The 25,764-nt window shown below is 39.8% G+C and overlaps 1 protein-coding gene across 1 annotated transcript in view; it reads left to right on the top strand.

Moving 5' to 3' along the window:
* reck (reversion-inducing-cysteine-rich protein with kazal motifs) overlaps positions 1-25,764 on the top strand; it is a 247,542-nt gene that overhangs the window by 47,662 nt on the left and 174,116 nt on the right. The window contains exon 2 of the mRNA XM_028804063.2: positions 11,702-11,760. Coding sequence (XP_028659896.1) covers positions 11,702-11,760 — 59 coding nt within the window. The remainder of the gene's footprint in view (positions 1-11,701; positions 11,761-25,764) is intronic.

Raw genomic sequence — 25,764 nt, 5'->3', positions numbered from 1 at the left:
TTCCCATTTCCATTTCTTTAAACACTAGGCCACACTTCTTGACTAATACAGTTTTTCTATTGAGGTTATTGTTCATTATTTTATGTTATGCCAATCAAAACTGTAGTAATTTCACAGCTAAAATTAGTTAGAATCACAGAGACAGAATGATCACTAATTAACATTTGGACATGTATCCAAATATATATTTGTACAGAATGTGAAAAAAAATGACCTTGTTAATAAAATACTGAGATTTCTTTTGTTTTGCTGTTTTACCTTGAGAGACTGGACTGTATGAGTCCTCTTGTCGCAGACCACCTTGACCCACTGCAGTTTGCCTATCAGACAAAGATTGGAGTGGAGGATGCAATTACCTATCTGCTCCACAATGCTCATTCTCACCTGGACAAAGCTGGCAGCCCTCGGTGGATTCTGTTTCTCAATTTCTCCAGCATCTTCAGTACCATCCAGCCATCCCTGACAAGTTGAAAGCTCAGAGATATGCAGGTGGATGAGCCAGTGGTGTCCTGGATAATGAACTAACAGTCTGTGAAACTCAAGGACTGGGTTTCTGATACGGATGTGAGCAGCACTGGAGCAGCACAGGGAACAGTCCTGTCACCTTTACTCTTCACTTTGTATAACTCAAACTATAAATATAATATAGCAAGTCTTGTCTCTTGCTGAAATTCTCAGATGATTCTTCACTTATGGGGTGTATTGATAAGAGGGATGAGACAGGGTATAAGGGTCAGGTAAAGATCTTTGTTTCTTGGTGCAAAGAGAATTGTCTGCAAGTTAACATCAGCAAAGCTAAGGAACTGGTTATTGACTTTCGCCATACCAAAGATTCTCTATGTTCGGTCACTATTTGGTTTGGATGTACAGGTGGTCCACTCCTATAAGTTTTTGGGGGTCCATGTTAATGACAGGTTGGACTGATCTCAGAGCACAGAAGAACTATATAAGAAAGGGCAGAGCAGGCTGTGGAGGAAGTGACATCTTTCAAATCTTCTGTAACTCTTTGTGGCGTGCTGGGCTGGTAACATCACTTCAAGAGAGGCCCACCAAATCAACAGGCTAATTAAAAGGCCAAGCTCAGTTAAAGGACACACTCTGAACCCCCTGGAGAGAATTAAAAGAAAACTGAGTGCCATTATGAACAATGCTGCACATCCTCTCTCTGACACACTAACACTAAGGACTTTCAGCCAACAAATTATTTAGCAAAAGTGTGTTGAGAACACTACTGGGGGTCCTTAATGCCTACAGCAATATATCTGTATAATGCCTCACTGTCATTGTGACAGCCAAGTCAGAACTTTTGTTTTTTTTTTAATTTCCTTCCTTTTTGGTGTGTGTTTAGACTGTAGTGTTTGTGTATATGTATTTATTTATCTGTCTATTTATGTATTTATTTAAAAAGCTTCTGTAAAATCCATATTTCCCACTGGGGCAAAGAAAATGTATCTCTCATTATTGATTTATTTGGTGGAAGTAGCTCACCATTCAATGGTTGTGCCTACTTTTTTTTGCCTTTGGCCCTCAGCAACTATAAAGTGGCTAAGTGGGCGCAAGAGTTGGTTGGCTGTTTGTCAGACATGTCAGGCAATACAAGCATCACAAAGGTTTACGTGTAATTTTTTCCTGTTGGAGCAAGACGGCATGTTAAGTGAATTGGCAGCCTTTTTTGATTTGAAAATATGCCAACATAACCTGCCCAATTCTGTGGCAGCTGTTTACACTAAAATATGCAAGTGCACGGTTTTTTATAGCCTTAAAGTAACTTTTTCCCAAGACTAGTATTTGCATTTCTGTTGCTATTAATCTGATGGTTCTTGAATTATTGCCCAACACAGTGTAATGAAGTTCTTGTGCAGTGGGCATCTCTACTACTACTGCCATACCTGCGCTGTTTAAAGCTGAAAATGCCATGTAGGAGCTGAGCTGAGCAAATAAGGGCCCACAAGTGTGGAGGTCGTGACCATAAAAAGCAGAGGTAAATACAAGTGATTCGTCTCAAGGACAAACCCCCGGGCTGATTATTGTTGTCGTTATTATTTATCAGTAGACCTTCTGCTTCAGTTTAACCCCCTGGTCTGAGGTAGTGCTGTCGTGTCACACGTTTACATTGTCAGTCAGTGTCGTGCCACGGGAACTGACTTTGCCAGCTTTTCAAAAGCAAATTGTCCTCACACCCATTCTTTATTCAAAAGAATAATGAAAAGCAGGATTAAGGAAAGAAAACTAATGCAGTTGGTCCCATTTAATGTATTTTTATTAGTCCCCAACTCATATTCCCTCACATGACAGCAAGTCCTTTATAGTTTCTTGTTATTCTTTAATATTAAACAGACATAAATCATGACATATATTACATATCAGCTTTAATAACCGGCATAGCCTGCTGATGATAAGGATCTCTCTTCTCCAATTTCTGAACACAGTTTTCCATTACACAGACCATCCAGGCAGGAGTCACAGTCACACACACTCAAATCAGCTTTAAGTGCACAGCATTTGGAACACCGGAGGACATGCAGACTGCACACAGGCAGTTCCTGGGCTTGCAGTACCAGCCCAGATCTTTGGAACTATTAGGAGGCATTGCTAACTCCGGCAAGCACATTATTTCATTTTAATATTTATAGCTATCAAGAGAGAGTCAGCTGCTCGAGTGTATGCAATCTTTTAATTGTGCTATTTTTATGAAGCAATAAAAGATGCCCTTGTGTTGTTGGTGGCCATCTGCTCTTAGCCCCATGATTCATCTAGATGATAGTGATAAACATAAATTTGGTCTTTTCAGTTGCGTGTTTTCATGGAGTGACTGCAGTTTTAGCAATTCAAACAACGGAGAAAGTGCTGCCGTTATTTACTTGGAGTTATTAATCCTTAACTGTATGGAAATACTAAACTTCCCAATTGTACTCTCCATGGGATTTGAATGTTCTTATTAAGTTGGTGTTGGTGAGGGTTGGTTACCCTTAGGACTCATTATGTCTTCAAACTTTGTGTAGCTTTGCAAATAATTGGAATAATAAGACAAAGGGCATAAACCTCAAAGGACTGACATTAATGACTTGTATTTTTTTCCCATAACTAGTATCATGAGTTTAAGAGAGAAATGATGCACTAAATATCTTTTGGGAGTGGTCGATATGGCCTAAAATCCATATCATGGTATGCCTAAAAGTTTTGGTAGAACAGTTGTGACGGACAGCCATGACCCCGGCCCAGCCAGGAGGCCGATATTCCTGAAGGAACAGGGCAGCAGATGTGCACAGGACACTGCCTGCCCCTGAGCACTAGAGGGCAGCCCCCACCCTGCAGATTCGTACAGGGCATGCTGGGAGCTGGAGTTCGCTACAGCCCCATTGGATTCAATGAGGGCCGCCAGGGGGAGCAGCAGGGCCCTACATTGGGCTTCCACCACACCAGGGAGTGGTTCCAGATCTGGCTAATGAGCCACCTGGAGCACTTCCAGGAGCAACATATAAGGAGTAGCCTCACTTCACTCGGGGAGCCAGAGTCAGGAGGAAGAGGGACAAAGCTTGCCAGAGGAAGAGTGGAGGTGGAACGAGGAAGAGAAAGAAAGAAAGTACTGTGTCTTATTTGTCTTGGTGCTTGGACTGCTCTGGAACTGTGCTGTTGTGAAGAGCGTGCGGAAAGTGCTTCCTCACTATAATAAAATGTGCTGTGTGGCAAAACTTGTGTCTGTTTTTGTCTCTGTCAGGGTTTGGGTGGCTGGGTCGCCCTCTGGTGGCCACACACTTTAATGTATTTGCATATATTTGCCAGACTGAAGCTTATTTTTTAGCAAATAACAAATATATCACTGATCAATGTAGTTAACACAGACTCCTTTTATCCACTGAAAGGCTTGCTAATACTTTTACTCAAATTGAGTCGACTGCAGGTTGTTCAGCTCTTTTGAGACGATAAAAGTACAGCTTTGCTCTCTCTTATGTTGCCACTACCTGGCACAAAATGCACACAATTCAGGTTCTTTGTGTCTTCTCTTCCTATTTGTATTGACTCACAAATCAGGTTAAACCACCCATAAAGCACTCTGGGTAATACTGTTAAACTGGTTGCTCACTCATTATGCTGCAACCACTTGCTCTCAGATAGACAGTAGATACGAGTTTCCAAGTTTGGGAATCCACGTGAGCACTCTACGACCCTCAGAGCTTACAAGTTGGACAATTCGGGGAAAATAAAGCCAACTAAATTCTACAAATTGTGATGTAATTCTTCAATTGTGTAAAATAAATCATATAATCATGGCTTGCCAGAAATGCCATTTTTGTGTTTGAACTGCATTTGGAGAGAAGTGATACACATTAAATACATTTAGTTTGCTTTCTATTTTCACAAAAAATACAGTTTATCTTGAATTGCCTTTTTTACGGGATAACTTACAAATCAACAGCAACTTTGTGTTTTTCCAAAGAGTCTGACCAGACATTCACGTGAACTCACTGAAGGGGACAGTCGAAACGTCACAATTCGGAGCTCCTAATACTCTGCTAGCACGTGAATGCCTACAGTTGACATACTAGGCCATGCACACAGATGTTACCTTTAAGACACTAATATACAGAATGCACGTTTGGTATTGAAATGCATTTGCAGGTTTTTCTCTTAATTTTTAGCATACCAGTAAAACAGTTTTCTCAAAATCCATACTGGAAGAACAATTTCATCCTGTATACTTCCAACGTATTGCCCACCACTATTACCTTTCTAGTATCTTTCATTTTTTTGAATAGCTCATGCCATGTTGATTCAGACCACGGCAGTTTTACTCTTGTCTTTATCGGCATTCTTGACCTGTTTAACGCCTGCTCCTATTGTTTCTGTCCACCTCCTGTTCCTTTTTCCTCTTTCTTTTCTTGCTATACGAATGTTGTTTTTCTTCAGGTGTGCCTTTTAGTTCTGACTTAGCAGTTTTGGTTAGCAATCTGGTGTTGGTGAAGAGAGATTTCAGCTCCTCACACATGAGACTCTAGCAACAACTCTGACAATCTCCTTAAAAATAGTTACATATCTCTACTGCTGTCACAGTTTAAACTTGTCCCTTTGGACTGCCATTGTGACCAATACAAACATCACATAAATTAGAGGACAGCCTTTTTCACTTAAGATTATATTTGGCTTGATGAGTCTAAGAGCCTTCCTCCTTCATTAAGAGACAAATCCCACACTGCTGGTTTGATACAGCACCATGTTACGGTTTTATACACTCGATTTTATGCTTACATTTTTTGAAGGTATTAGGTATACAAGTTGTATATCGATAGGATCTGGGTTGTGTGTCGTACTCCAAACTGTTCAGAGTTTAAACCTGTAGCAACTGTGTGAAAATAGGGTTTAGTTATTGGAAGGACACACGAACCTACCACTCAATACTACTATCTGGAAGTACAGCAGAAAATCTGACCCCGTCTCTTTCTTCACACTTTAATTTGTGGTCAGATGCCTCCTGTCTGCTTTAATTATGCTTGTGATGTGTCAAGATCTTGATTAGAGTCCACCTGTGACACACACTGAATTTATTGGATGTAAAAAAAGGTGCACACCTGAGTATATAAGGTCCCACAATTCACACTGCATGTCAGAACAAAAAACAAACCATGAAATCCTAGGAACTCTCTGTAGACCTCCATGATAAAATTGTGGTGAGACATAGATCACAGCAAGGGTATAAAACCACTTCTAAAATTTGAGTGTTCTCAGGAGCACAGTGACCTCAATAGTTGTATAATAGAAGAAGTTTAGAACCTAGAGCTGACCGTCCAGTCAAGCTGAGTAATTGGGCAGAAAGGACCTTTGTAATTAAGGTGACCAAGAAAACAATGGTTTCAACCAGGGCTGGTGCCACCATTAAGGCAAATTAGGCATTTATCTACGGTGCTTATCATAAGATGGTGAAAACCCACCTTCACAGGTTAGCTACTGAACAGTTGGGTGGCGCACTAATAAGCTTGGCCTAGGATGCAAAATAACTTGGCACCAGCACTGGTCACAACTAATAGAGCTTCAGAAGTCCTCTGCTGAGACTGGAGAACCTGTAGGAAAGACAATCATCACAGCAGCACTCCATCAATCAAGTGTTTATTGTAGAGTGGCAACATAGAAGCCACTTTTTGAGTAAAAGGCATATGAGAGCCAACACGGACTCTTGAGAATATGAGGAAAAGCCTTGTCTGATTTGGTGAGATAAAAATTAAACTCTTAGTGCAAAACTCTAAGCACTGTGGCGAACAATGCTGCTCATCACCAGCCTAATACCATCACTATGGTGAAACATGGTGGTGGCAGCAGCATGCTATGGCAACGCTTCTGATCAGAAGCTAAGGAAGGATGGATGTAGCTAAATACAGAGAGGTCTTTAAAGAAAGCCCTCTCCATAACACATACAACCTCAGCCTGGGACAATGGTTCACCTTCCAGCATGACAATGACCAAAGATAACACCGAAGTGGCTTCAGGGCAGGACTCTGACTGTCCTTGAGTGCTCCAGCCAAAGCACAGACCCCATAGAACATCTGTGGAGAGACCTGAAGATGGCATTTTACAGACACTTGAGATGACTTGCCAGGAAGAATGGGATAAACTGCTTAAATCTATAAGTGTGCAAATCTTGGAGAGGCTTACTCAAACAGAGTTGAAGCTGTAATTGCTGTCAAAGGGGCTTTTACAAAGTACTGAATTAGGGGTCTGAATACCAATGTGAATGAGATATTTCAGTTTTTGATTTTTAATAAATTTCTAAACATTTCTGACACATTTTCACTTTGTCATTATGGGTTATTGAGCACAAATCGATGGCAAAATGGCAATTTACTCATTAAAAATTAAAACTACTATGCAATAAAGTGTGCACAAAGTGAAGGGATCACAATAGTTTCTGAATCCAGCGTATGTCTGAGATGGCAATCATGAAGGCTGTCTAACTGATAACAAAAGAATACTTTGCAGTATCCCAGTCTGTGTGAATTGGAAATATAATGAAAAGGAAAAGGCGCACTACATTTTAGCCTGGCAGTGGGGTTTCACTTACTCCGAGAAAGCCTCTAATATGCTTTGTGTTATATAGTGTTATGCGTTACAGTGGAGCGCTCTCTGGTTTTCTGCCACTTTTATTCTTTTTATAATCTTTTCCACAAGAGCACTTTCCTCATTGGTAATGAAACAGCATTCAGACAGATTTCAAAAGATTTGTTCCAAATTTTTAATCCAAATAATGGTACATTACTGTCATGACATGTTAAGTAATAACATACTTAAATGAGAACACAATGTACCTAAGATCAGGTCAAGGATTCAGATGGTTTATGTTAAGGCACACAAAGCTGATTTTTATTTCAGTTCCCGTTGGCAGGCAGTGTCAAGTGTGTGTGTGTCTGAGTGTACAATGCCAGACCCGTAAGCACTCCTTGTCAGTCACGCACCTAAAGTTCCAAGTAGCAGTCACTTTCATCTTCCCTGTATCCGCTTTCTGTTTCTATCACGGGGTAGTGGGGAGTTGGAGGGTACCCCCTGCAATTTCAGTGCCAAGCCAGGATCTAGTGCACTCCTTTGTGAGGCCCTGACTTAAACATCAGCACAGAATTGAGCAGTGGGGGGATATCCAAGTATCTTAACTTGTACTTCTCTGGGATGATGAAAGAAAGTGAACAATAGCCAATATAGAAAATGGAAGAATGTGCAAAATACCACCCAGACAGTAACTGGCCCAGTTAGTATGACAATTGGAGTTTTAAAGCAATAGTACTACCCACAGTGCCACCATACCATCCTAGACAGACATCTAAGTAAGGGATGTCTGTATCACATAATACTCAATTATCCTGTAGTCTGCTTTTATAGCCTGCCATTTTTCAGTTGTGTGCCTCATTTCAGGTCACTGAGCAGATTTGTAAATTATACTTTACATAAAGTTGTCGTTAGCAAAACATTTCTTTAGAAGGGTCCTTAAAAGGGGTTGTCACATTTTGTATTTATATTTGTGAAGGGTTATGGAGCATACATCTTTATACACTTTATGTTGTTGTTACAGTATGCTTATATCTATACCGTATATAATATGTGCAAAATGTTGTCATGTTTGTATTTATTTCATCCTGAGGTTGTTTGGGTGGGTTTGAGTCAGACGATACCCTGTAAACAACACTTGGATATATAAAAAGAAAAATGACTTAGAATGTCTTTGCAGCCTTGGGTACTTTAAATAATTTGAGGTTTCCAAATGATAGGAAGCTGGTGTCTGGTTAAAATATGGGTGTGGTGTGGCTTGAAAATTTGATTATTTTTAAATCTTTGGAAAATCTGTGCTGCTTACTGTTTTTGCCTGTTTTTATCAAGAGTCTGTCTGTGAGGAAAACGTGCCCAACATTTACACATACCCATTTTTGGCATAAAAAATATTAATTCATTTCTTAATTGTTTTGTTTTACATCGTAAAGCTGTAACATGACAGATTATGTTATATTATTACTTACTGTACTTACTTGCTTACTTCCTTATTTATAAACCGTGAACAAAACAGTACATAGCTGCAAATCAGTAAAGCTGCAATTATTTTTGCCATACTTGAAAACAATTTAGAAGCTGAAAATAAAAGATAGTGGATGTGAATCTTTTTGTGGGTTTGTGTGTATTTGTGTATTGCTCAACAGCCATATTTAAAAAAAAAACATTTGATTTATCAAGGTTGACATTTTCTGGATGTTTTATTTGACTAAATTGGTGTGAGAAGTGGGATGCAAAGATTAACATTGTGGTTATGGTTATATATGAGGTGGATAAAGCGTATGCTTGACATATACAGTTGCAAAAATGTGTTTACACTAAAACTATATAACAGTATTTCCATGGCAGCATTTCAGGTGGGTTTTGGCTGAGTCTGGATTATATCCTAACTCCTTCACCATTGCCACAATTGCATTTGACTCACAGTGGTAGCATTGCTGGTGGACTATGACCGATCCTGGACGACCTCCCCAGCTCCCACTCTGACGATTGTTGATCGTGCTTAGTTCACCCAAGAGAAAAAGCATTGATGATTGGGCTCAATTCATCAGACACTCTGACTTTCAGGTAATGACGTGGGTATACCTCCCACACTTTGACAATCCCCTACAATACTGAATTGGAATAAGCATACAGTATGTGGAAATTGGTAGTTGTCGACCATGTTCGGTTGCAAGTTGATCTGGACGTAAGGTGGACCAGTATATGTATTCAAACCTGACCGTATCTTTAGTACTGTATAATCAGTCTCTTAAGTCATACTGTTTGTTTTATATAATTTTTTATCATCATTCTTAGCACATTGTGTAACTTTTCTATCTTTTTTTTTTGTAAGTTATTTTTTTTTTTCAATATTTTATTTTGTTATTACTCTTGCTTGCATGGGTGCCGGACCTTTAACAATTTCACGAATTCTTTGTAGTCTGTGTTTTGTTGCATCATTACTGTGAACCTCTCTCTGTATTAATTGTGCTAACTGTGAGAGGAGGAATTATACTGGCAGAGTTTGAGCGCCTTAAGTTTTTTGTTTTAACATTTCTGCTTGTTAATAAACATTAATAGATAAAGGAGTTAAATGTGGTTTCATTACCCCTTTGTGGCGGTTCACACAAAGCAGCACATCATGAGTCACAATGCAGAAGCTTTGGTGGATTCAAAGCAAAAGCACGGCAGTACAGCATATGCAGCGAACACCGTTTACAAGGGGATAACTTGAAGTCACATGCGATCGCATTAGTTTTCTTTCCTGCCTCATACTGCTTGATCACCTTCATTTTTGCGTTGAATTGAATTGAAAGACAAATTTAACTGAATATAGTTGAAACCACTGCACGTAATAAACTGAAATTGTGATAAATGAGTCACGGCATATGGAGCTGGCGTGGTGAAAAGTCTGCCTGTGAGTCACGGTAGCGGTTGTAAATCAAATGGTCGTAAGACAGGTTACAAGTCAACAACTACCTGTATTTTTCTTTGTTTTCATTTTTTTTCTGCTTATTCACATATTTGTCATCAACAATTAAATATATAAATTATTTTGCAAGTTTTGTGATTTCTTTTGGAAAACTGCAGACAATGCTATAGTCCTGATACTTAAATGGACTGCAAATCCCAGAAACCCTGGAAGTACTGCGTCATTGGGCAGTGTAACAGACCAGCCTGGTTCACAGACAGACAACACGCCTTTGTCACACAAACACACCTTTATTTTATTTTCTGTAGCAGTATACAGTGCACCAATCACCACAGTTCTCAGTCCCTTTTTCCTTTTCCCTAGCTGGCTCCACTCCCTCTCCCAGCAAGCTCAGTCTTCCTTCCACCCGACTCCGGCTCGCTGGGTTGTGGCAGTTGTCTCCTTTTATAGAGGACCCGGAAGTGCTCCAGCTGTTCTGTGATCACCTTCTGGCTGTACTTCTGGATAAGATGACAGCGCTGCACAGGAGGGCTCAGCCGTTCTCTACAAGCCCCCTGGCGATGTCCATGAGCCACAGCAGGGTTGAGCTTCCCTGCTCTGTGGCAGTGTAGCAAGCCAGGAGGACTAGTCTCTGCTGTCCCAGGGGAAGTATTGTCCTGGGCAAGCTCCTTCTCCCGGTCCTTCCCTTATGGAGGTGTTCCAGCTGGGTAAGCCTCCCAGCTGCACATTACAGCAGTTTCGGTGGTTACTGCAAGGGCTGCCAGGTGAAAGATGAGGGCGCTAGCTTTAAAAGTGAGCCTGCACGATCACAGTCGGTGGCGTGTCCTTTTGTTTCAATGCTTCACTGCACAGTTGGATTATAGTCACACCCATCAGATTGCAGTTGTTGTTGTGTTGTTGTGTTGTGCTTGTTCATGGGAATTTGTCTGGGTTGGAAAACATCTTCGTCTGGGACAACTCCAATCTTCTACAGATCTTCATATACATCAGCATTACAATAAGACAAAACTTTTACATTCGTTTCAGTGGTTGTTCACAGGGTATTTCGTGTTATAAGTACACCACCGCCATCGGAATCAAGGAAAACTGGACTGGGTCATGAGTGTTTATCATTTTGTGCTTAATGTATTGTCGGGTTTCTTTTGTGTCGGTTATATTAATAATTTTTGTTATTTACTGCCATTAATATACACATACATTTATAATAATTAAAATTTTAGGAAATCTATGTACCTGGTCTGGGAGATGTGATGCATCTTTGCCTCAGCGGCCAGTCTTACACACGTGATATGATTGTGCAGTGATTGTTCTATCTCTTGTTTCTCATAGTTCAGTGAAATTAGAATATACAGCAATTATGGGCACAAAACGTGGATTTTCACATTTGTGGGGGTCCTGTGCCCCTAACCTGTGAGTCAAAAGGGATTACTGTATACTTATCTGTTCATTATGAATTGAGAATGATTTGTGGCTGATATCAGACTCCTAGGAGTTAATCACAGATTTAGCTCATCCATAGCCTGGGCATCAATGTTCCTCATGTATTTATTTTATTTCATCAATCATTAATTTTTTTTCTCCAGATTTTAGGATAATAAGTGTATTCCTTCTTTTTTATTAATGCACTTAATTATTTCATTAAAATGTGTCTCTTGTATACAATCACTCATTTTCTTGAAGCACGTATTCATGTTCACCATTGTAATATTTTTGTTAAGCTTTTTTATTTTTGTCTATTTTTTTACTTTATACTTTTTTTAACAGATCCATCATGCTGTCATCATGCCAGGGATTTGTCACCATGTAGGGAAGCATGTGATCAGGTGAGGCAATCATACTTTATTTTATTTTTTTAAAGCAGATCTTTTATTTGCTACTTGTCTTCTCTCTAGTACACCTGATTTTCTGATGTGACAAATTACTGACAAATTTCAAACTTACAATAGAGAACAGTCAGCAGTACTATAGCACTTCGTCTTTTAAATCTTTCTAGCATTTGTTATATTAAGTGGAGCTGCCTCATCAACATTACATTCTAAGAATCCACTTTTGTCATTAAAACATTCTATGAAAATTTACCCTCACGTTGACTGTGACACATTACCTCCCTCAGCCATAGGGGAGAGAGAGCTTTTCAATCAGTGATAGAAGTTAAAGTCCTGCAGAAGGATGGAGTGTATTCAGCTGCTATTTTATGATTTTTCTGTGACAAGCTATTCCATACAAATGCAATTATATAAAGCCGTAATAACTCAATTGGCTCTGGTTAATCTGTAGACATAGCCCTGTCAATATTTCCTGTAGTTGTTTCTTCCCTGGAGCATTCCTTGACAGTGTTCCCACGGTTACTGAAACTCCTTCTGTCCTGAAGAGTCTTGGATAATTAAGAATGACTCCATTATTCTTCTAAAGTAGTGGAAATTTGCTACATACTGTTGTTGGAATCACAAGGTGTCCCACAGTACAGCTCAGCACATCTTGGAGGAATGAAACCGCACATGAGCAGGCATCTCACATACTACGAGAATAGAGGGGGTGCGGCTAAAGCCCCTGAGACCTCCTACCTTGTACTCCTCCCTCAGCATAGCTATCTCAGAGCAGCACACTTTCTGCAGATGTGTTACAGAAAACAGAATGCTAAGAATTGTACTTAGAACTTACAACAAAGTCCATCTCTGTTTATAATGCATTTCTTTATTGAATATTTAACTACCTTGCATACTCGCGTATAAGTTCGGTCTTGAAACCTGAAAAATCGATCATAAAATCAGACCCCGACTTATATACCTGTTCAAAAATACGACACTTAATTTTTTTTTCTTTTTTTACATCTTCTTGCTTCCTCCAATCTCGCACCAGTTTCTCAGACACATCGAAATTTTTTTGCAGCAGCGCAATTACCGATTTCTTTCGCTACTTCAACAACTTTTAATTTAAAACCAGCTTCATATTTTCTTCTGATAGAACACTCCATCCTAGATAAGGGATGCTGTTACGATAAAGGTGTATGAGGGTCTGAAATACATAAAACACAAAAATGTGCAAACATCGCTTTGGAATAGTTCGGGTATTACTGTGTGGTCATGTAGGCACAATGCATAGAAAAAAAAAGGCAGTGTGCTCCATGGTTACTCTCTCAGGTGGGCATTAGCATATCGTAATCTCTTGGACCAATAGCATGAGTTTTCCATATTTGACTTATACGACCGACATTATAAAAAAACTGGAAATTAGATGGTAAAATCAAGCCCTGACTTATCCGCGGGAGAACTTAAATGTAGTATATATGGTAATATAACATTGGTTCAATCCAATGAACTCTAGACTTTATACATTTTTCTTAGCTTCTGATGTTTTTTCTCATTTCTCATTTTCTCACTGTTTTAAACATTTTTGTATATTCAGATCTCAAATATTTAATTGTTTTTGTTATGAATCTGCATTTTGAAGTGATCAAAATTAATTATTTATAGTTTTTTTGTGTTTTTTTTCCACCAGACACTATAACAGGTGACCCCTTTTTGTTTATGGAAGTAATTCGGTTTTCTAAGTGACTAGTGTTGGATCTGTGCTAAAATTTAAACTTTGGTTATCAATACCAGCTTTCAGATTTCACAATAATCCACAAGCACATAATGAATAACTCTAAACCTCTCCTGTCTCCCATCACCTTCATACCCCCAGCCTGCAAACACGTGCACCTCTCTGCACAACCGTATGCCTCCCTGCTGCACTGCACTCTGCAAATTATTACAAGGAGCAGGAAGGGGAGAGGAAGGGAGGGGAGCCCCCTTGGAGTCTCAAGTGTGTTGGTGTGCTGACGTAGATGTAATACATATATTATAGCGAAGAGTGTCAGGTGACGGGAGAGTTGCGATCGTGCTAATAAGTGACTGAGTGCAAGGTGTTTGAAAACTGCCATTTACTTCCTAGAACGAAATTAAGGAAATGGTGGTACTGTACTGTTTAAAAGATTGGGTATTTGGTACTTTTTCAGCACTGATGTACTCTGCGACCTTATAGGTGAAAAACATTGGAAGTCGCATTGAGTGAAATTGTTAAAGTGACAATTTATAAATCAACGACTTGATACACTGCATGGCCAAGTTTGACTATACTAATTTCAAAGTGTTTAAAGTCTTTCAGGTTATGGATTTTTTTCGCAGTGAACTTAAAACTGTTCTGACTTTGATTTTGGTAACGATTTGGGTTTAGACAGCTGATTGGCTTAATTTTCATAGTTTTAATTTGCTCATTATCTGACCTATCTTTCATCTTCTAACCTGTTATTATTCTGCCCTTGTGGCCTGTTGTTTCCCACCTTGTTTTCTAGAAATTAAAAATCACATAAAAAGACCATGCTAGTACTACATACGTAAAATCATTAATGACATCATGAACAGTAGTACGGTGGTGTGTCATAATTTAAATCAATGCTTTACATTGTGCCATTCGATGGATTTGAAGGGAACCTGACAGGTGCATACACAGGCAGTCGGCTATGATGAGAGAACTATGCTGGTGGAGCTCCAATAAGGGAAGTAGTCATTTCAGTGAGAAAGTCTTATAATATGAACCTGCTTAGTTTTACAGTCTTTCAAATACGCAAAATGATCCATTTCAATTTCAGAATATTTTATGTTTTTGTTGTTAATGTATTTTTAATAATGAATATCATTCTTTATACCTAGTCTATGGAAGTAAATTATCTTGTGTGTGTTAAATTTCTGGCCATCTTCACTTCCATTTTGCAGAATCGACCCCATTTAGTTCATATATTTCCCTGTACTGTGATGCCTCTCACTAGTAGCATACTTATGCTTCATGATTCAGATTATTTAATAATAAAATCAGCACTGTTCTCTTGACAGAAATAAATACAGTGATCTTCTGTTTAATGTCTCGGACTGAAGATGGATGGGTTATTGCCAAATGGACATCTCCAATCTTTTCTTTTATTGCCCAAAAATGGCTGATAATTTAGAATACATTTCAGATTAATACTGCAAATATATTTGTTCCAAAATACTTTTGTTTGAAATAATTTATGAAAAACATAGCCGCAGTCCTTTAAAGGGCAAAACTGTTCTATGTGGTAAGCAGAAATGAAGGTAGACTGGGAACGGTTAGAAATATTGGCAGATGCATGAAATGAAATTTGGAGAGCTTTTAATTCTCTACATTTATTATCCATCCATCCATTATCCAAACCGCTATATCCTAACTACAGGGTCACGGGGGTCTGCTGGAGCCAATCCCAGCCAACACAGGTCACAAGGCAGGAAACAAACCGTGGGCAGGGCGCCAGCCCACTGCAGGGCTACATTTATTATCTTAAGATATTTTTTGCCAAAAATGGAACTTTTAGGGCAACTCTTCATAAAAAAACACACCTTTTTGTTTTAATATACATGCAATGCATGTATTGCAGATGTTTTATCCCCAGTCTTTTGCTGTTCATAAGCAAATAGTTAACAGCTGTTCAATATGTTCAACTATGTAAGTAAAATGTTTATGAAGACTTGCAAGTTTTCAAAATGTTTTTGACTTCTTTGTGAGGTGAAGTTTTTTTTAGTTATTTAAGGCTGCATTCACACTTAATGACTCAGACTCCTAAAGCATGGCAAACTTAACAAATGCAGTTGCTTAGTCTCATTGCCTTGAGGAAGCCAGATTACAAAACTAGGAATCGCAAGGAATGATGAATTACCTGTCTCTCTCATGACTTTTCTGCACCATTTCAAATGTAAAAAGTATCACGAGCTTACCAAATTTTGGCAGCCAGTTAATGCACTGCTTGATAGTGATGGTGGCTGTGCAAATGTTTTCTCAGTATGGTGAGTTCAGCCACAGTTTTGGCCCATCTTTATTTCATTTTCCATTGAGTTTTCACCATGCAGAACACTTGCTATGCTTCTTTCCTTGCTGATAAATTGTATGCATTGTATTTCCGGCTGAGCCCTCATTGTTTATCACCTTTAGCACATACAGGAGCTTTGCCCCACAACTTCAGAGAAGATCAAACTACTTTGATTTTGCTGTGGCTTTGATGCAGATCGCTATGTCTGAATTGCTTGAGAGGTCACACTACACACTACGATTACCACAACTCACTAAGGTTATGTAAATGAAGGCTATATCTGAAAAATTGCTGGCTAGAAAAATCATGTTGTGTGACAGCGGCTATAAATCAAAAAGGACAGTTGGAAAATTCTGTGCTGTATTAGGCAGATCACGATTTTTCTAATTGAACAAGATGAGATCCCACGTTTGCAGCATTTTTTTTTGAGTGATCACAACAAATTGGTCATTTAATAGAGGTGTGATTCCCAATAAAACCTAATTTATTAACTTGTATTGTTTTCAAAATACTTTGGTTTTTAGCATTGCAGGGCTATAATAAGAATGCCAAATCTCTTCACAATCCGCTATCGTTTCACAGGTTGTGCATGGCAGTTGACACAGAAAGACAGACATATGTAAATCCTGAAATGGCTGCATTTTGTGCAGAGAAGTGACAAGAATGAGAATCCATTGACAACTCAAAAATAAACTTTTTAGTCCCCTTACATTACTTTGGCTGGAAAAAGTAAAATGATTAAAATTAATACAAAGACTTAACATATTTAGCAAGTAAGATAATGTAAGAAAAGTGTATTTTAACATATGAAATATAACATTCTCAATTCCGGGCAGCACGGTGGCGCAGCGATAGTGTGCTGCCTCGCAGTTAGGAGACCTGGGTTTGCTTCCCGGGTCCTCCCTGCGTGGAGTTTGCATGTTCTCCCAGTGTCTGCGTGGGTTTCCTCCGGGTACTCTGGTTTCCTCCCACAGTCCAAAGACATGCAGGTTAGGTGCATTGGCGATTCTAAATTGTCCCTAGTGTGTACTTGGTGTGTGTGTCTGTGTGTGTGCCCTGCGGTGGGCTGGCGATCTGCTCGGGGTTTGTTTCCTGTCTTGTGCCCTGTGTTGGGTGGGATTGGCTCCAGCATACCCCCATGACCCTGTAGTTACGATATAACGGGTTGGATAATGGATGTATGGATGGATTCTCCAATCACTTAATTCCATTCAGGATCATGGGGGCTTCAGCCGAACTCAGCAGTATCAGGTGCAAAGTAGGAAACCCACTTCCGACTGGGCACTTGTCCATCATGGGGTCAGTGTTAAATTAATGTGTGGAATTACTCCACATGGAGACAAGTAATACAAATGAATAACTTTATATTAACACTAAAATGATCCTGAATTCCTAAAGTTCAGGATAAATTAAACAGCAAGTGATGGTTTTGTATTTTAAGTAAAATTTTAATTAAACATTGGTACATCACAAAACTGGATGAGAAAAAAACAACCAGTTAGACTTGTTTTGATACTTTTTTGCTACTTTATTTGTCCCCACTTTAGTTTAAAACTGGAAGTCCAATTAAACATTTTCTTTCAATTAAGAAATACTGTGGCAACCCCAAACGGGATCAGCCGAAAGAAGAAGAAGTTGCATCGAGTTTTAATTGTGTAACAGATAGAGGGTGCTATCACTCCCTTGAACCCTCTGATCAGATGCCAGAAATCCAGATAAAAGTCCAATATGTTGACTTTTTATTATAATAATGTGCACCAAGCACCCTCCACTCCACAATACTCATACAATAATCACAATACAATTCTCAATAAACACTCCTCCACTCCCAGACGTGTTGCCACCCTTCCACCCAGCTTAGCTTGATGTCTGGGCTTTCCCATAGTCCTTTTATATTCCCTGACCCGGAAGTGTTTCCAGTCCCTCAGTCCATGTGATCTCCTATCACTTACGGGTCAGATAAAAATCCTCTTCTTCATCCCGGAAGTACGTCATTCCTCTTGTCCATGTGACTCGGATGTACTTCCGGGGTGTAGGGCAAATAGTCACTGCTCCTCCCTGCAGCGCCTTCTGGCGGCCCCTGTGTTATCCAGCAGGGCTGTAAAGGAAAACTCCAATGTCCATAATTCCCTGCTGGCATTCGGGGCACCTCCATGCTGCAGGGAAGACTCCACCTGGCAGCCTGGGGGTATTGGCCAGGATGAAAGGTCGGCCATATCTCACAATTGCTACAACTGTTGTTGGCATTACCACTGTGCCCGTATATGTAAGTGGATGTGTGCGAGGTGGTGTCAACCGCAACACTGAACTGTATCCACCAGTTACAAAATGGATGGCTGCGCGAACGAAGAGGTGTAGATGTGCTCATTATAATCAAAGAATGAATGCAAAGCTTCCATTCATTTATCAGAACCGAGTAGGACACTGTATTAGAAGCGATTAATCCCCCCCATCATTTCATCTACTGTAACAAATGTGTAACACTACAAGCTAAACAGTTACAACTTACTTCTGAGGCTGAGCACATCTGATTGAGCTTTCAAAGCTCCACAAATCTGTTTCTTAAGCAGCTCGTAAAGGGATAAAACTGGCAATAACAAAATCCTGTGTGTGTGTTTTGGCTTTTTTGCTTTATTAATGAGCATGTGCTCCTCAATCACACTTGTACTAGCAGGAGGAATGAGAGCTGGAGGTAATAGTATTGGCGTTGGACAAGTTTCCACCTAGATAACGTTAACATACCCTGTCATGAGTCTCAGGATGGTGCACTTCTAGAAGCCTGTCAGGTTTGTGGTGTTCCTTTCCTGTGAGCTTCATTCCACATGGCTTACACTGGGTTTTATTTTCATCAGCGTTGGAATTAAAGTTGGTCCATATGTCTGACCACTTTTTTCACCTGAGAATCATGTTGGCCCGCATAGCAGGATTCTGGCTGACATGATGATTTCCTGATGGCACCCAAACTAGTGTTATCCAATTACAAGCATGCATACAAGCTCTTTTTTTTTTTTTTAAATTGCACCACTGCATTCATGGTTGTTATTTGTTGGCAAACTGTATCATGTTTGACAGAAATGTGCAAAAAGCTTCACATCACTCATTGACCAGTTGTCTGTTTGTAACATTTTCGTTTTGTTTATTGTTTGTCAACTGTTACTTTAAAAAACATTTGTCTTAGTTTTCATCATTAAAGGCACATTTTTATTTAGTTTTTGTTATGTTTTCGTCACAGAAACAAATGTCATTGATGAGTATATTTTGTCTTTAGTTTTTATCAACAAAATTAACTGGTTGAATAATCATCCGATCTCCAATCCTCATTAGCTTTTTTTTTTTGTTAAGCTTAATGACTGTTATCTTTTTGGGCTTCTTAGTTAACACAATATTAACAAAATGTTTTCTTTAACTATCAATCCTATCAAAGCTTTCCTGATCTAAATGTTGGCAGCAGATGCTGAATCGTGTCATAACTACACTGGGCACAAAGCAGGATTCTGTCCTCATTCAAATTACTGTCCTTCATAAGGCGGGCACAGTCACATCAAACCAGTTTAAAATTAACAGAATAACAGTTTGGAGTATAGAAGAAGAAATACAGACTCAAATAGAGTATAGGCAGAACTTACAAACTCAGCATAGACATTGTGCAGGTCTGAAATTCCAGCCCAGGATTCTAGATTTGTAAGGCTGTAGTAGTACTAGGATGTTGTACCGTGTTAGCCATTATGAATGTAGAGAAAAGCCAAGCAAAATGACACCTTTTATTGGCTAACTAAAAAGATTACAATATGCAAGCTTTCAAGGCAACTCAGGCCCCTTCTTCAGGCAAGATGTAATCTAAGGCTGTAGTACTAACAGCTGCACTGCCATGCCTTACCCATCCTAGTATTTTTAATAATAACAAGGATAATAATAAATTTACTTATTTGACTGATGCCTTTATCTAAAGTAACTTATAACATTTGAGATACAATTGATTACATTTCTTTTTTTTTCCAATTGGTGTATAGGCAGGTGAAGTGACTTGCTCGTCATCACACAGTGTCAGTCATAGGACCTGGTCCCACAACCACAGGGCCTGAAGTCGAAAGTCTTAACTACTGCACAAAACTGCCTGCAGTTTATTTTATTGATATTGCGAAGAGGGGGGCTGAATGCGACCCTAGAAAAAGGGGTCGCTTCTCTGAAATCCCCTCTTAAACGGTGATACAATGGGAAACAAACAGTTTTTTTACCTCCTCTTTGCTCAGTTAGCTGCTGGCTTGCTGTTGCTGCTGTGCCGCGTGATCTGCTTCTCGTGCGGCACTTCGAACATTTAAAAGCATGTACAGCGGCTGTCCTTTTTTCTTTTTGCTTTGTCTCTCTTCTCCCCCAGACATTCTCTGCTTTATTATGCTTTTTACGAATAAAGTATGTTTCTTGAAAACCCTGAATGAATCTGTGCAACTGTGTGACCCAAGCCTGACAAGTATATACAAGTGGAATTGTTGTAATGAAATTCGTGGGACCATAAAAGTATTTTGTTATAATGGAAATTTCATTATAATGAACATGGGGAAAATACGTCACTGGCATTTCGCCATCTCTAATGGCAGTGGCATGAGGGCCACTCTGTCGCTGCTCTGCTGCATCTGGTAAACTGTTAACCAAGAGCAAAATAATTGGTTATCTGCTGCAAATTCAGACTCATAGGGTAATGTGCTTGTCACACAATGTTTAGAACATCTAACACTGGGCTTTGACCTGCTGTTCCTCGCATTCTCCTGGTCTGCTACAGTGGTGATTCTAAACCTCTGGTGTTCTTCTAATCTGAAGATAGGAGCTAAAGCAGGATGATTGCCCCCATGTCATGGCTCCTATACTGAATTAACAGCTCCTATTTTGAATGAAATCTTGAGACTTTACCTGCTTTCTCTTGTGGTGCCCGGATGGGGGTGGTACCCAGCCAGGACGCCCAGGAGGACCGGAGGAGGGCTTGTGCCTCCTCCAGACCATGAGGGGGCAACCGCCCTGGTTGCTTTGGGGGCCACGGGTACAGAGCTTGGAAGCTCTACCCTGTAGGGGCCCGTGGTCACCGCCCGGGGGTGCCCCAATGCCTTGGGGACCCTGGACCCCAGCGCTTCTGCCACACCCAGAAAAAATATACTTGAAAACAAAATGAAAGTGGAGTTATGTCATGCATTTTCTGTGGAAGTCCATTGCTTAGTTACAACACGGATGAACCGGTGGCACTGTGGTATCAGCATAGTACCCTAATAGCACCTCTAATACCTCTGTCACTTTTATATACTGTGTATTCTGTTTATATTATTTACAGACATGTTTGTTGGTCACTGTAACAACGTATAGCAAAGCAAGGATAAAAGAAAAAAAAAAGAAAAAAAGAAATTGAATTCCCAAAAAATCAAACAGTGATTGTTAGGTCTTTAATTGGGAGCCGCAGAGGTGTAAACAAGATTAAGGGGATTTTCCTGAAGGCCATTTCACACTAGATGACTTTTCCAGTGATTTTGAGTTGCACACTTCATTTTCATATTTCTAGTGAGTAGAAAGCAGTTGTGACACACACTCATGACCTCACAGTCGTGTACTTGGGCATAAGGTTGTCATGATACTAAAACTTTAAACTTCAATACAATACTAAGAACAGCATTGAAATTCAATACCATTATTGATACCCAAAACCATGTATAATGTAATTTATTTAAATACATTGCATTTCTATATGCAATAAAATTACATTCATTAAGATAAATAATAGAAATTCTAATCATTCAAACACAGAGATTCTTAACTACAGTAGTAGTCAATATCCTTGTTGTTAACCTGAATGTGGCTTACAGTCTATACTGAAAACTACAATTCCCATCTACCTGCCTCCATCTACCTCCATCTTCCCATTTTATATAGTAAGATTTGAATTTTGAGGTGGTTTGTCAAACAGCATATGGAAAATACAACAAAACAAGGTGATCGAAGTAAAAAAAAATCATCAAATCACAATCATTGCTGTTGCAGTCACGCAGACCCCATCCAAGAAGCAGCTGCCACAGCCAAATCCAGGCAGCTCTAACTTCAAATGCCATCCCACAATTCAGTTTCTTCTTTAATACACCAAGCACAAGTATGAGCACACGGAGGAGTAGCGCCAGTTTGTGCAGTTCAGCACTGAAAAGTTATAAAGTCTTAGATTATATATAGTAAATGTGATGGAATATGCGTTTTAAATTACGCATAACAAAACATAACTGTGCGAGTCGGCTCCACACTACTGGTTGCATCCCAATAGCCTCTTGAACTTGCTACCGTTTATAACATATCCGAGGGATGAGCCAGCAGATGAGGACACAACGCGCATACAGTAAGGTGTATGTGTATAAACGCACCAGTATTTTTATTAAAATCTGACAAAACAGAACAGCGCTCAAACGTGCAGTGTATCAAAAGTTCCACAAAGAAATACTCCAATAAAAAGAAATGATAGTGGAGGTTAAAATTAATCAAATACATTTTTCCATTAAAACTGAGGTTAAAGCTCCCATAGGCAGAAATCTGTCCTTTACATGCTAGTCCCCAGTGCTTCCCTTGATCCTGGCATCTCCTCCCCTTATCCTAACTGGACCTTGCAGGAGGAAAAGACGCCTAACCGACAGTCACCGCAGTCCTTCCATAGGTCCAGGTCCCTGCTGTCCCATGACTGCCAGCAGGGCTCCATAATCTGAACCCAGGCTCAGGTCCACAATGTCCATGGCTCCAATAAGGCTCCCACTCCGAACCATGTTGACTCCCGCCGCCTTCTCGGACTTGCATGGCAAGTCGCCTGCACCATCTGAATCGCTCAGCCAGAATGATCCACTTCACCAACCCCAATCATCAGTTGCACTCTCCCTCCAAAGGGGCTCTCTTCCCGACTGCCGTCCCTTTTTCTCTCACTTGCTTACTCACGCAATGGCTGTCTCTCTCTTGTCTCCCTGCCTGCTTCTCTTTATCCCATCCTTTAACCTCTGGCTTCTTTTCCGTCCTGCTAATCTGTTTGTCTTTTCTTGTGCTGGTTCATCCTTATATGCCTCCGTGAGCAGTTAAAACAGATGGCACTCTCACATGCAGGTGCGTCTTACCTCAGTTTCCTTACCAGCCTCCCACAGCTGCGTGAGCATGTGCACTCATGGACATTGAGTTGGCCAATTAATTATTTATTTATAAAAATGGTCCCTGATTGTTAAGCTGTTGAGCTGTTATACCACACACACCTCAGAGTGAGGCTTTAAAAATCGAGACCTGCTATACCACACACGCTTCATGGAATGGGTTTAAAAATCAAGGGTGCGACAGAGCCATAGTGCTAAAGAGCATTACCCCTGAATGAACAGCACAGAATAAAACTGGAGCACAGATAAAATTAACTGCAGACCTCAGTCTTCATGCATTAAATGTTTCAATAAGTGCAAAAAAAGTTTAAACCTGTGGAAAAACAACAAACCTCGCATCCCTACTTCGAACATAACAGTTTACAGGTTCATGCTTATTAATGTTTTTGTAATTTAAGATACTCTAAGAAATGGGTCTGTAACTCCAGCCATGCCCACTAGTAGCATACTAGGCTAAAACAGGAAAAGGCAGAGCAAACCAGAAGTGCATGTGTAGTGAAGGCTGTTAAATCGATACCATGAAAAATGAGTATTTAATCAGTTTCAAAAATGTACCTTTTGATACTTTTGAAATCCCTAGTTTGACATACCCAGTGACTCAGGCCAACCAGTCTGTGACTCATTCTGACAAAATGAAAGATTTGATTTTGTATTAAGTTGTAGGGGTGGGATTGTGCATGTGTGTGTGAGCTGACAACCAATGAGTGCCCACCTAGCAATACAATGCATATGTTAGAAGCACAAGGAATAAGAAACTTTTGTAATTTGGATCTCGCAAAGAGAACAGAGACTCGTTTGTCTGATGTTACATGTTTTAAAGTACCACGGTAGAATGGAAAAAAAAGAAAAAAGGAACAGATTGTGTCTGAATTGGCCATACTTGTAAAGCCTTTATGGACACCAGCTCTGTCAGGGAGCATGTTATTGGAAACAGGGGAAGAAAAAGGGGCAAGCTGACGGTATTTGAAACTGTGAAAACTGTGAAACTCAACTTCCCTTCTTGTTGTGTCCTGACTATTATTTAGAAAGTTAGAACACTGCAATAATTTTTCGACAAAGGTAAGTAGTTTACTTTGAACACAACCTTGACTTGGACATAGCAGGCTTGATAATGAAATGAGGTGAAGTTACCTTACATAAATACATATATTTTGTGAGTTTATTGGGCTGTAATTACTACAATACATTTCGTTGTTCTCCGTTGTGTCTTGGAGTAAGCAGGTCAATTCTGAAATACTGTGTTTCTTTTTTTTCTGCACTACTAGTAAAATTCCATGGGGCTCAAGAGTTTTGCTTGTTTTTAATACGCATTGACCCTGAAGCACATTTGGCATTTCTATTTTAAAAGCCTTAAAATAACATGGCTTGTTTTTGCTTCTGTGTCTGGCATTAGGTCTCTTCCTTTGTAAAAATATGGGTAAAATATGTATTTGTTTCATTTGCTATTTCCTGCTCATTTTGAAAGACTTTTCCATGTTTATCCCCAAGGCTTATATAACTCTTATTGCTTGTTTTCTTTTTTGCAGCAGGAGTACTGGAAGAATTTATTTAGTTTTAGTTTCCGCTGAACTGTTGTTCAGCCTCCCTTAGCTTTTTAAATGTTTTTAATTGATATTTATATTCTTGTTCTTTATTATTTTACCTTTTCTTTCTATATTTGTGTATGGAATATTATTTATTTTGTGTATGAATCAAGATGTCTCCAAAATGATAATGCACCAGTCAGCCACAACATTAAAGCCACCCTTTGTGCTGTCAAAACATCTCTGACCCATCAAGACATGGACTCCACAAGACCTCTGAAGCAGTAGATTACTTAAGTTCTGTAAGTTATGAGGTAGGGCTTCCATGGATTGGACTTGTTTTTCCAGTACATTCCCAGATTGAGATCTGTGGAATTTGGAGGCTGAGTCAACACCCTAAACTACTATGTGTGGTCTCCAACAATCTTTAGGTAGCTGCTATGTGCAAAGTATCATCCACATGATTGCCAGGACCCAAGGCTTCCCAGCAGAACAAATACCCAGAGCATCACACTAGCCTCCACAGTCTTACATTCTTCCCATAGTGCATCCTGCTGCCATCTCTTCATCAAGTAAATAACAACGTGATTCATCAGGCCAGGCCTACTTTTCCCATTGCTCTATGGTTCAGTTCTGATGCTCATGTGCCCTTTGCAGGTGCTTGTGGTGGTGGACAGAATGGGTACTCTGACTGATCTACAGCTATGCAGCCCCATGTGCAGTAAGCTACTAGGCACTGTGTGTTTTGAGACCTTTGTCTCATGGCCAGCATTAATTTATTCTGAAATTTGTGCTACAATAACTCTTCTGTGGGACTGGACCAGACATGCTAACCTTTGTTCCCCACACACATCATGAGCCTTGTGGTCCCATGATTCTGTTGCCAGTTCACCGGTTGTCCTTCCTTGGAACACTTTTGGTAGATACTAACCACTGCATACTGGGAACATTCCACAAGACCTGCCGTTTTGGAGATGCTTTGACCCAGTTGTATTGGCACCAAAATTTGGCCTTTGTCAAAGTCACCGAGATCCGAGATGCTCATTGTTTCTGCTTTCAACACATCACCTTCCAGAAATGACTGTTCACTTGCTGCTTAAGTTAACCCTCCTCTTACCAATTGCCATTGTAACAAGATAATCCATTTTATTCACTTCACCTGTCAGTGGTTGGTTTTAATGTTGTGGCTGATTGGTATATGTCTTACTTCTAGCATTGATTCCTTTGTTTTCTCAACCCTTTTTTTTGTGGGTTTTGGGGCAGCTAGAACCCATCCCAAGAATCATCGGGACAAGC

The sequence above is a fragment of the Erpetoichthys calabaricus genome, chromosome 6 (genome assembly GCF_900747795.2).
Source record: "Erpetoichthys calabaricus chromosome 6, fErpCal1.3, whole genome shotgun sequence".
In the NCBI taxonomy this organism is placed as follows: domain Eukaryota; kingdom Metazoa; phylum Chordata; class Cladistia; order Polypteriformes; family Polypteridae; genus Erpetoichthys; species Erpetoichthys calabaricus.
The sequence above is the reverse complement of the archived record's forward strand: the minus strand, read 5'-3'. Positions and strand labels throughout refer to the sequence as shown.